General features: G+C 33.4%; 1 protein-coding gene across 1 annotated transcript in view; it reads left to right on the top strand.

The window, feature by feature from the left end:
- Positions 1 to 12,930, top strand: part of LOC100374444 (disco-interacting protein 2 homolog C-like) — an 81,219-nt gene that overhangs the window by 21,456 nt on the left and 46,833 nt on the right. Inside the window, exons 11-15 of the mRNA XM_085496021.1 lie at positions 491 to 601; positions 1,320 to 1,443; positions 7,145 to 7,248; positions 7,908 to 8,075; positions 9,928 to 10,021. Of these exons, the coding sequence (XP_085352147.1) occupies positions 491 to 601; positions 1,320 to 1,443; positions 7,145 to 7,248; positions 7,908 to 8,075; positions 9,928 to 10,021 (601 nt within the window). The remainder of the gene's footprint in view (positions 1 to 490; positions 602 to 1,319; positions 1,444 to 7,144; positions 7,249 to 7,907; positions 8,076 to 9,927; positions 10,022 to 12,930) is intronic.

Genomic DNA, 12,930 nt, shown 5'->3' with positions numbered 1-12,930 from the left:
TTTGGTCTGGTAGTCTAAAATGTATATTTGTGAAAAATAAAATTAATAAATCATATTTGAGTAAAATTTAAATGATTATGAGTTGTAGACCTTCTAGTTGTAGTCAACTGTTTATGACCTTCTGACTTTTCTAAAGTAAAACTTTAAACATGAGACAAATGGTAAAACTATTGATTTCAAAAAGATTACAAAAGATTATCAAACATTTGATTTCCAGCCCCCTAATCTCTGGAATAAAAAAATCATTGGATAGCTTGAGTTAAACAAATTTGCTGTGATCTGAATAAAAACAAAGTTCTTTAATAAAAACTAACATACTTTGTATAGTGGATCGCATTAAAATAAAAAAAATAATCGCTTTTTGCTGACAACACGATACTACGCATACCTGTAAAATCTATGTCAGAAGTTCAAATACCAAATCATGTCACCATGAACACATTTGCATAAATATGAGATATATGAGGTTAATATTTCTATTCTATTGCAGGTTGCTTTGGTTTATCCAAATTCAGACCCTGTTGGATTTATATGTGCATTTTATGGCTGCTTGACAGCTGGAGTAGTGCCTGTTCCAATTGAAGTACCAGTCACAAGGAAGGTAGGATATACTATTCACTGTATTAATGTTCTCTTCTGGTGAATGTTATGTTTACCGGAATGACACAATGCTTCTTAGTGTGTTGTCATCATTTAACTGTGAACTTTCAAACAGGAAACATTTCAGCTTGTCCTCAATACTAAGTGCAGTAAAATGCTGAATTAATTGAGAACATATTTTGTTTCAACAAAAATCAAACCATGCGATAAACAAAAATTATGAACACATGGCCTAATAACAAACTTCTCTGTTAGGTTTAATTTTACTTTTCACATGACTTGGCATTTTAAATTTATAATTCTTGATGGACTGTAATATACTGTTTAAAGTTAAAGTTCTAATAATGAAGTACTGTGCCATTCAAGTTATCATTGCTTTTATTGTAGATTGAACCATTGCCTCTATAAAGTCTATGGTTTAATTCTACTATTGTATCCCAGGATTATACATTTCTTGAGTGAGTTACAGACTTTCGCTGACTGCCTAAATAGGTTTAACTTGCCGCCAAAAAGTAACAAAGCTTGCAGTAAACAAAATGTAAACATTCTTCTTAATAGAAAGACATTTTTTGTGGGATTTCACTAAGCTCACATTTCTGCTGATGGAATGCTTTCATTCTTTAATCTGTTTAGTAATCTGACATCAGTTTAGTAATCCTTCAAAACAGTTTTCAGTCACTCCAGTAATATCACAGAAAGTGTTATGATGTGTATTACAGGATGCAGGTAGTCAGCAGATTGGGTTTCTTCTCGGAAGCTGTGGTGTCACTGTTGCTTGCACAAGTGAAGCATGTTTGAAAAGTTTAGCCAAGACGCAGACGGGAGAAGTTGTCACATACAAAGGTAATTCAAGTTCTATCATTGTGTTGCATCAGTAGGGAAGTTTACACTGTAGATAATTGCTGCCATACACCGTGGTGATACTCCCATGATGCATTTAAAGCTATCACTACTTTATTAGTACCCATTCAGATGCAGTTTTGACCTCCATACATGACCTACATGTCCGGACTGATCACTTTCAAACTTCACAAATATATACACAACTTGGGTCCATTCGATTTTATTCAAGATGTCCAAATGGTGTCAATTTCATCCCGGCGACATTCCTGTGATTGCAGAACCTGTTCTCAGTCATGTATGGATGGATTTCGCTCAACTTGGCACAAACATCAGACATTATGGGACCTTGATGCACACCATTTTGTTTCCCAGATCAGATTAAAATGACTGTTTAACTGTTTTAACAAATGCTGTTCTCTGACATGCCTTGACAGGTCATGTTCAAATAAATCATGTCACACATACGCACATGTATTCATTGGACAATTCAATAATGAATAATGGTCATTTATATTGTTACAAAGTCATCAAAATCAAGCATTTCAGGATGTATAGATGTCTAATTCATCTCAAGCTATCTTTGATTCATTAATAAAACTCTGCAACTTGGCGACTCCCATGATGCATCTGAAGCTATTATTGATTCATCAATAAAACCCTACAACTTTGCGACTCCCATGATGCATCTCAAGCTATCACTGATTAATTAATAAAATCCTGTAACTTGGCGACTCCCATGATGCATCTCAAGCTATCACTGATTCATTAATAAAAACCCTGCAACTTTGCGACTCCCATGATGCATCTCAAGCTATCACTGATTCATCAATAAAACCCTACAACTTTGCGACTCCCATGATGCATCTCAAGCTATCACTGATTCATTAATAAAACCCTACAACTTTGCGACTCCCATGATGCATCTCAAGCTATCACTGATTCATCAATAAAACCCTACAACTTTGCGACTCCCATGATGCATCTCAAGCTATCACTGATTCATCAATAAAACCCTACAACTTTGCGACTCCCATGATGCATCTCAAGCTATCACTGATTAATTAATAAAACCCTGTAACTTGGCGACTCCCATGATGCATCTCAAGCTATCACTGATTCATTAATAAAACCCTACAACTTTGCGACTCCCATGATGCATCTCAAGCTATCACTGATTCATCAATAAAACCCTACAACTTTGCGACTCCCATGATGCATCTCAAGCTATCATTGATTAATTAATAAAACACTGCAACTTGGCGACTCCCATGATGCATCTCAAGCTATCATTGATTCATTGATAAAACTCCGCAACATGGTGGTACTCCCATGATGCATATTACTCAATACTTCTAATAAACTTCTTGTAAAGGCTATGGCAATATAGGATGTGTGTTGTAATCTCGTTGATTAAATAAAGGTCAAGACATATAGTGTGTATAATAACCCCTGTAAGCGAATAAAGGTCATGGTAATATAGGATGTGTATAATGACCCCTGTAAGCGAATAAAGGTCATGGTAATATAGGATGTGTATAATAACTCCTCTAAGCGAATAAAGGTAATGAAAATATAGTGTATATAATGACCCCTGTTAGCGAATAAAGGTCATGGTAATATTGGATGTGTATAATAACCCCTGTAAGCGAATAAAGGTCATGGTAATATTGGATGTATATAATGACCCCTGTTAGTGAATAAAGGTCATGGTAATATTGGATGTGTATAATAACTCCTCTAAGCAAATAAAGGTCATGGTAATATTGGGTGTATATAATAACCCCTGTAAGCAAATAAAGGTCATGACAATATAGTGTGTATAATAACCCCTTTAAACGAATAAAGGTCATGGTAATATAGGATGTGTATAATAACCCCTGTAAGCGAATAAAGGTCATGGTAATATAGGATGTGTATAATAACCCCTGTAAGCAAATAAAGGTCATGGCAATATAGTGTATATAATAACCCCTGTAAGCGAATAAAGGTCATGATAATATAGGATGTGTATAATAACTCCTCTAAGCAAATAAAGGTAATGAAATTATAGTGTATATAATGACCCATGTTAGAGAATAAAGGTCATGGTAATATTGGATGTGTATAATAACCCCTCTAAGCAAATAAAGGTCATGGTAATATTGGATGTATATTATAACCCCTGTAAGCGAATAAAGGTCATGGTAATATTGGGTGTATATAATAACCCCTGTAAGCAAATAAAGGTCATGACAATATAGTGTGTATAATAACCCCTTTAAACGAATAAAGGTCATGGTAATATAGGATGTGTATAATAACCCCTGTAAGCGAATAAAGGTCATGGTAATATAGGATGTGTATAATAACCCCTGTAAGCAAATAAAGGTCATGGCAATATAGTGTATATAATAACCCCTGTAAGCGAATAAAGGTCATGATAATATAGGATGTGTATAATAACTCCTCTAAGCAAATAAAGGTAATGAAATTATAGTGTATATAATGACCCATGTTAGCGAATAAAGGTCATGGTAATATTGGATGTGTATAATAACCCCTCTAAGCAAATAAAGGTCATGGTAATATTGGATGTATATTATAACCCCTGTAAGCGAATAAAAGTCATGGTAATATTGGATGTATATAATAACCCCTGTAAGCAAATAAAGGTCATGGCAATATTGGGTGTATATTATAACCCCTGTAAGCAAATAAAGGTCATGGCAATATAGTGTGTATAATAACCCCTGTAAGCAAATAAAGGTCATGAGAATTTTGGATGTATATAATAACCCCTGTAAGCAAATAAAGGTCATGGCAATATAGTGTGTCTAATAACCCCTGTAAACGAATAAAGGTCATGGTAAATTAGATGTGTATAATAACCCCTGTAAGCGAATAAAGGTCATGGTAATATAGGATGTGTATAATAATCCCTGTAAGCAAATAAAGATCATGGCAATATAGTGTGTATAATAACCCCTGAAAACAAATAAAGGTCATGGTAAATTAGATGTGTATAATGACCCCTGTTAGCGAATAAAGGTCATGGTAATATAGGATGTGTATAATAACCCCTGTAAGCGAATAAAGGTCATGGTAATATAGGATGTGTATAATAACTCCTCTAAGCGAATAAAGGTAATGAAATTATAGTGTATATAATGATCCCTGTTAGCGAATAAAGGTCATGGTAATATAGGATGTGTATAAGAACCCCTGTAAGCGAATAAAGGTCATGGTAATATTGGATGTGTATAATAACCCCTCTAAGCAAATAAAGGTCATGGTAATATTGGATGTATATTATAACCCCTGTAAATGAATAAAAGTCATGGTAATATTGGATGTATATAATAACCCCTGTAAGCAAATAAAGGTCATGGCAATATTGGATGTATGTTATAACCCCTGTAAGCAAATAAAGGTCATGGCAATATAGTGTGTATAATAACCCCTGTAAGCTAATAAAGGTCATGGAAATATTGGGTGTATATAATAACCCCTGTAAGCAAATAAAGGTCATGGCAATATAGTGTGTATAATAACCCCTGTAAGCAAATAAAGGTCATGGTAATATTGGATGTATATAATAACCCCTGTAAACAAATAAAGGTCATGGCAATATAGTGTGTCTAATAACCCCTGTAAACGAATAAAGGTCATGGTAAATTAGATGTGTATAATAACCCCTGTAAGCGAATAAAGGTCATGGTAATATAGGATGTGTATAATAATCCCTGTAAGCAAATAAAGATCATGGCAATATAGTGTGTATAATAACCCCTGTAAACGAATAAAGGTCATGGTAAATTAGATGTGTATAATGACCCCTGTTAGCGAATAAAGGTCATGGTAATATAGGATGTGTATAATAACCCCTGTAAGCGAATAAAGGTCATGGTAATATAGGATGTGTATAATAACTCCTCTAAGCGAATAAAGGTAATGAAATTATAGTGTATATAATGATCCCTGTTAGCGAATAAAGGTCATGGTAATATAGGATGTGTATAATAACCCCTGCAAGCGAATAAAGGTCATGGTAATATTGGATGTGTATAATAACCCCTCTAAGCAAATAAAGGTCATGGTAATATTGGATGTATATTATAACCCCTGTAAGCGAATAAAAGTCATGGTAATATTGGATGTATATAATAACCCCTGTAAGCAAATAAAGGTCATGGCAATATTGGATGTATGTTATAACCCCTGTAAGCAAATAAAGGTCATGGCAATATAGTGTGTATAATAACCCCTGTAAGCTAATAAAGGTCATGGAAATATTGGATGTATATAATAACCCCTGTAAGCAAATAAAGGTCATGGTAATATTGGATGTAAATAATAACCCCTGTAAGCAAATAAAGGTCATGGCAATATAGTGTGTATAATAACCCCTGTAAACGAATAAAGGTCATGGTAATATTGGATGTATATAATAACCCCTGTAAGCAAATAAAGGTCATGGCAATATTGGATGTATATTATAACCCATGTAAGCAAATAAAGGTCATGGCAATATAGTGTGTACAATAACCCCTGTAAGCAAATAAAGGTCATGGTAATATTGGATGTATATAATAACCCCTGTAAGCAAATAAAGGTCATGGCAATATAGGATGTGTATAATAACCCCTGTAAGCGAATAAAGGTCATGGTAATATTAGATGTTTATAATAACCCCTGTAAATGAATAAAGGTCATGGTAATATTGGATGTATATAATAACCCCTGTAAGCAAATAAAGGTCATGGCAATATAGTGTGTATAATAACCCCTGTAAGCGAATAAAGGTCATGGTAATATTGCATGTTTATAATAACCCCTGTATGCAAATAAAGGTTATGGCAATATAGGATTTGTATAATAACCTCTTCAAGTAAATAATGGTCATGGCAATATAATGTGTATAATTATCTGAGATTTATTATATACATACAGTCAGTGAATTGACTGATATTCTAACGATCTGTGAATTTTTTTGATACAATGTAATATGTAAATGTATTGTGTTTTCTTTAGCAGTAAGAGTAAATACAAAAATGAAATATACCATACTTAATACTGACTGTCTATTGCAGTCACTCAATTCGAGATCTTTTATATTTTTCTTCCATTCTTGTCTATCACATGAAAGGAATGAAGAGGAAAGGTAGACAAACATTGCGTTGTGAGCATGGTACAAATAACATGTAAATAAATTATTAACCCTTTGAATGCCATCAAATTTTGGTGCAATATTTTGTCTTGTTTTTGGTGTATTTTGATAATTTTTTATCATTTTGTACCAAATGAACATAATTTCATAAGGGTACAGGTATTGACCAAAATTTTGGAAAAAATATAAAAACATTATACAGGTTCAAGTTGTGATGGTGACATAAGTTGACTTTGGTGCACAAAGGGTTAAAACTGTAGACAAAAAACTGAATATTTCCAATTATTTTGGGTTTTTAAGGTTTGTTTATTTGTAAAATACTTGAAGTTTTTAATTATTTTAAAAATGCTATTGTAGCTAAATTTGTTGCATGTTAAATGTTTGTATTTATCATTAGAGTTGACATTACTAAAATTGTTAAGCCCTGCCTTAGTTTGTTTTATTTTGCTATCATTGAGACATACTGAATCTAACTGTTAGGTGTCATACACATATGGTCTATAATATGTTTATGTAAATTAGATTTTGTAATGTGAGTTTATTGTAATTTTCTAGGTTGGCCTAAGTTGACATGGTATATCACAGAACATTTAACAAAACCACCCAAAGACTGGGTACCACCACCAAGGCTATCTGAAGAAACTCCAGCTTATATTGAGGTAAGTTATTTATCCAAATTACTTGCATGTTTGTTTGTTGGTTGTATCTCAACTCTCTTGCATGTGGGATTGTTAGACAATGTACAAAATGTAGTTACGAGCATGGCTTTGACCAATTAAATTTTGAAAAATCTTATACATACAGTACAGTTATCATGAAAGCTTTGGTGTTTGTGGCATTGTCGCCTACGCATGACTTCAATACACTTGATTTCAATATCAAACGAGATGGTTATGATGCATGTCAGTTTTCATTGTGATTTGATTAATAATGGTTGTTTTTCTCATTCATACTTTGACTGATTTTGATCAAGAAAGCTGTCTTTACTCACTCACTCATCTAACATTTAATTATAATTTTCATAATTCATAATTCACTCAGTCACTAAAAACTGGATGGGGATTATGTCATTAGCGATGACTTGTTATTAAAAGCTGTAGATTATACGCATGTGATAGTTAATACTCACTGTATCCATAATCCTCACAATTAAAACCAGCATTTTGATGTTATCAATGAGCGAGCAGGGAAAAAGCAGTAAAAAATGTGATCAGTTTCTAAACAGGAAATTAAGTGATAAGTAGTCAATTGAAAAACAGTAAAAATGAAAGGTTGAGTTCTCTACCATATTTAACAAGGAATTCTATTTGTTTTTTAGTATACTACTGGCAAAGATGGCAGTGTAATGGGGGTGACTGTGTCCAGGGCAGCTATGCTATGTCACTGTCGTACACTAACTGCAGCTTGTAACTACACTGAGGGTGAAGTTATGATCAATGTATTAGACTTCAAGAGAGATGTTGGACTTTGGCACGGAATATTAACAGTAAGTTTAGACCATCTTTTCACCACCAGTTCCCTCTTTTCATCACAAATTCACAAAATAGTGTTGTTTATAGTCTGTCATTCTCTTCAGAATATTGGAACAAAAATAGCCAATTTTTTTGAATACCCCACAACCCCGAGGGGAAATAGATGTATACTAGTGCCCGAATTAGGCTATGCAATATGTGTTTTATAACACATTACACGTTCATACTAGGAACGTGCATAGATAGTCTGCCGTCTTCTTCTCGACGTCTGCTAGCGGTGTCCCGATTTCTTCACAAAACAATGTAAAGACGCTTCTAGAAAACCTGTTTGCGTCCTTCGTCTTCGGTGCATCTTTATTAGCTCCGCTGTCGACTTTGTCGAGCGGAGCTTATCATATGAGTGATCGTCCGTCGTCGTCGTCGTCCGTGTCAATGTTTTACTTTTTCGACTTCTTCTTGAAAACTACAAGCCTGAATGCTTTGATACTTGGTGTATATGTACGTTGGGTAGACCTCTCTTAGATTTGTTTATTTTGTAATGATATCTTTAATTCTCTAATTTTGGTGAATATTTTTGTAATTTTTGGTAAAAAGTGATATTTTAGACTTCTTGTTGAAAACCGCAAGTCCAATTGCTTTGATATTACATATATAGGTACTACATGTGGACCTCTCTTAAATTTGTTCATTTTGTAATGATATCTTTAATTCTCTAATTTTGGTGAATATTTTTGTAATTTTTGGTAAAAAGTGATATTTTCAACTTCTTGTTTCTTGTTAAAAACCGCAAGTCCAATTGCTTTGATATTACATATATAGGTACTACATGTGGACCTCTCTCAGATTTGTTCGTTTTGTAATGATATCTTTAATTCTCTAATTTTGGTGAATATTTTTGTAATTTTTGGTAAAAAGTGATATTTTCGACTTCTTGTTGAAAACCGCAAGTCCAATTGCTTTGATATTACATATATAGGTACTACATGCGGACCTCTCTCAGATTTGTTTATTTTGTAATGATATCTTTAATTCTCTAATTTTGGTGAATATTTTTGTAATTTTTGGTAAAAAGTGATATTTTCGACTTCTTGTTGAAAACCGCAAGTCCAATTGCTTTGATATTACATATATAGGTACTACATGTGGACCTCTCTCAGATTTGTTTATTTTGTAATGATATCTTTAATTCTCTAATTTTGGTGAATATTTTTGTAATTTTTGGTGAAAAGTGATATTTTCGACTTCTTGTTGAAAACCGCAAGTCCAATTGCTTTGATATATTATACATATAGGTACTACATGTGGACCTCTCTCAGATTTGTTCATTTTCTAATGATATCTTCTGTTCTTTAATTGCCATGTGCATTGCTAACAGCGGAGCTATCTCAGCCGACAGGCTGCTTGTTTTCTACTTGTGTGTCAAGTTCTTCTTCTTAACTGAAGCTAAATCGTCAAGTCTTTTGAGGCTGACCATTGATATCAGCGACCGAACTAGCAGACAACATATTGGAAATCACAGGATCAGGTGACTAGTGACGTCATCCCCGGGCACAAGTTGATGTACTAGTCTCCCTAGGGAACTAGCAATTTCGCTGGCGCTACTATGGTAATTTAGTCGATAACATGTGATCCTGTTTTGACCAATTACAGTACAATATTAACGAGTGATGTGTTATAAACAGTTTTAGTGACCCTCAGAGCTTGGTTGACAATAATCTCTTTGGGTCATTAACACATCTTTTGGGGGTGAACATTTGTGAAATGTTAACTCATGGATATTTACAATCAGTAAAAGTGATTGTCATGTATTTTATATGTTAAGCTCTTGAATAGATTGATATATATTTGTAATATGATGTTTTCTAGGCTGTATTTAATGGTATGCATGTGGTGTTTGTACCTTATTCTCTGATGAAAGTTAATCCAGCATCTTGGATGCATATGATAACAAAGTTCAAAGGTGAGATTTATTTACATTGATTTCATGTTTCATAACTACAAAATGACACCAGTTTTTTTATATTTGTTGTCAATTACTTTGATGGGCAACGATTATGATTGAGTATGTCAGTAACAAATCAGAGACATTATTTGTTCAATACCTTGCAAGATAACCAAATATCTGGAAATGTCTTACCTCATGAAGAATGGTTATCATGAAAGAATGAGTGGAAACAGCTCTCATTGTGAAATAATGAGTGGAAACATCTCTCATTGTGAAAGAATGAATGGAAACATCTCTCATTGTGAAAGAATGAGTGGAAACATCTCTCATTGTGAAATAATGAGTGGAAACATCTCTCATTGTGAAAGAAGGAGTGGAAACATCTCTCAATGTGAAATAATGAGTGGAAACATCTCTCATTGTGAAAGAATGAGTGGAAACATCTCTCATTGTGAAATAATGAGTGGAAACATCTCTCATTGTGAAAGAAGGAGTGGAAACAGCTCTCATTGTGAAATAATGAGTGGAAACATCTCTCATTGTGAAAGAATGAATGGAAACATCTCTCATTGTGAAAGAATGAGTGGAAACATCTCTCATTGTGAAATAATGAGTGGAAACATCTCTCATTGTGAAAGAAGGAGTGGAAACATCTCTCAATGTGAAATAATGAGTGGAAACATCTCTCATTGTGAAAGAATGAGTGGAAACATCTCTCATTGTGAAATAATGAGTGGAAACATCTCTCATTGTGAAAGAAGGAGTGGAAACATCTCTCAATGTGAAATAATGAGTGGAAACATCTCTCATTGTGAAATAATGAGTGGAAACATCTCTCATTGTGAAAGAAGGAGTGGAAACATCTCTCATTGTGAAATAATGAGTGGAAACATCTCTCATTGTGAAATAATGAGTGGAAACATCTCTCATTGTGAAATAATGAGTGGAAACATCTCATTGTGAAATAATGAATGGAAACATCTCTTATTGTGAAATAATGAGTGGAAACATCTCTCATTGTGAAATAATGAATGGAAACATCTCTCATTGTGAAATAATGAGTGGAAACATCTCTCATTGTGAAAAAATTAGTGGAAACATCTCTCATTGTGAAAGAATGAGTGGAAACATCTCTCATTGTGAAAGAATGAGTGGAAATATCTCATTGTGAAATAATGAATGGAAACATCTCTCATTGTGAAATAATGAGTGGAAACATCTCTCATTGTGAAATAATGAGTGGAAACATCTCTCATTGTGAAAAAATTAGTGGAAACATTTCTCATTGTGAAATAATGAATTGAAACATCTCTCATTGTGAAAGAATGAGTAGAAACTTCTCTCATTGTGAAAGAATAAGGGCAAACATCTCTCATTGTGAAATAATGAGTGGAAACATCTCTCATTGTGAAAGAATGAGTGGAAACTTCTCTCATTGTGAAAGAATGAGGGCAAACATCTCTCATTGTGAAATAATGAGTGGAAACATCTCTCATTGTGAAATAATGAGTGGAAACTTCTCTCATTGTGAAATAATGAGTGGAAACATCTCTAATTGTGAAATAATGAATGGAAACATCTCTCAATGTGAAAAAAATAGTGGAAACATCTCATTGTGAAAGAATGAGTGGAAACATCTCTCATTGTGAAAAAACTTAGTAGAAACATCTCTCATTGTGAAAGAATGAGTGGAAATATCTCATTGTGAAATAATGAATGGAAACATCTCTCATTGTGAAATAATGAGTGGAAACATCTCTCATTGTGAAATAATGAGTGGAAACATCTCTCATTGTGAAATAATGAGTGGAAACATCTCTCATTGTGAAATAATGAGTGGAAACTTCTCTCATTGTGAAATAATGAGTGAAAATATCTCTCATTGTGAAATAATGAGTGGAAACATCTTTCATTGTGAAATAATGAATGGAAACATCTCTCATTGTGAAATAATGAGTGGAAACATCTCTCATTGTGAAAGAAGGAGTGGAAACATCTCTCATTGTGAAATAATGAGTGGAAACATCTCTCATTGTGAAATAATGAGTGGAAACATCTCTCATTGTAAAATAATGAGTGGAAACATCTCTCATTGTGAAATAATGAGTGGAAACATCTCTCATTGTGAAATAATGAGTGGAAACATCTCTCATTGTGAAAGAATGAGTGGAAACATCTCTCATTGTGAAAGAATGAGTGGAAACATCTCTCATTGTGAAATAATGAGTGAAAATATCTCTCATTGTGAAATAATGAGTGGAAACATCTCTCATTGTGAAATAATGAGTGGAAACATCTCTCATTGTGAAAGAATGAGTGGAAACATCTCTCATTGTGAAAGAATGAGTGGAAACATCTTTCATTGTGAAATAATGAATGGAAACATCTCTCATTGTAAAATAATGAGTGGAAACATCTCTCATTGTGAAATAATGAGTGGAAACATCTCTCATTGTGAAATAATGAGTGGAAACATCTCTCATTGTGAAATAATGAGTGGAAACATCTCATTGTGAAATAATGAATGGAAACATCTCTTATTGTGAAATAATGAGTGGAAACATCTCTCATTGTGAAATAATGAATGGAAACATCTCTCATTGTGAAATAATGAGTGGAAACATCTCTCATTGTGAAAAAATTAGTGGAAACATCTCTCATTGTGAAAGAATGAGTGGAAACATCTCTCATTGTGAAATAATGAGTGGAAACATCTCTCATTGTGAAAAAATTAGTGGAAACATTTCTTATTGTGAAATAATGAATTGAAACATCTCTCATTGTGAAAGAATGAGTGGAAACTTCTCTCATTGTGAAAGAATGAGTGGAAATATCTCATTGTGAAATAATGAATGGAAACATCTCTCATTGTGAAATAATGAGTGGAAACATCTCTCATTGTGAAATAATGAGTGGAAACATCT

This window comes from Saccoglossus kowalevskii, chromosome 22 (assembly GCF_978046115.1).
Source record: "Saccoglossus kowalevskii chromosome 22, keSacKowa6.1, whole genome shotgun sequence".
Lineage (NCBI taxonomy): Eukaryota > Metazoa > Hemichordata > Enteropneusta > Harrimaniidae > Saccoglossus > Saccoglossus kowalevskii.
This window is presented reverse-complemented; position numbering and strand designations above follow the sequence as displayed.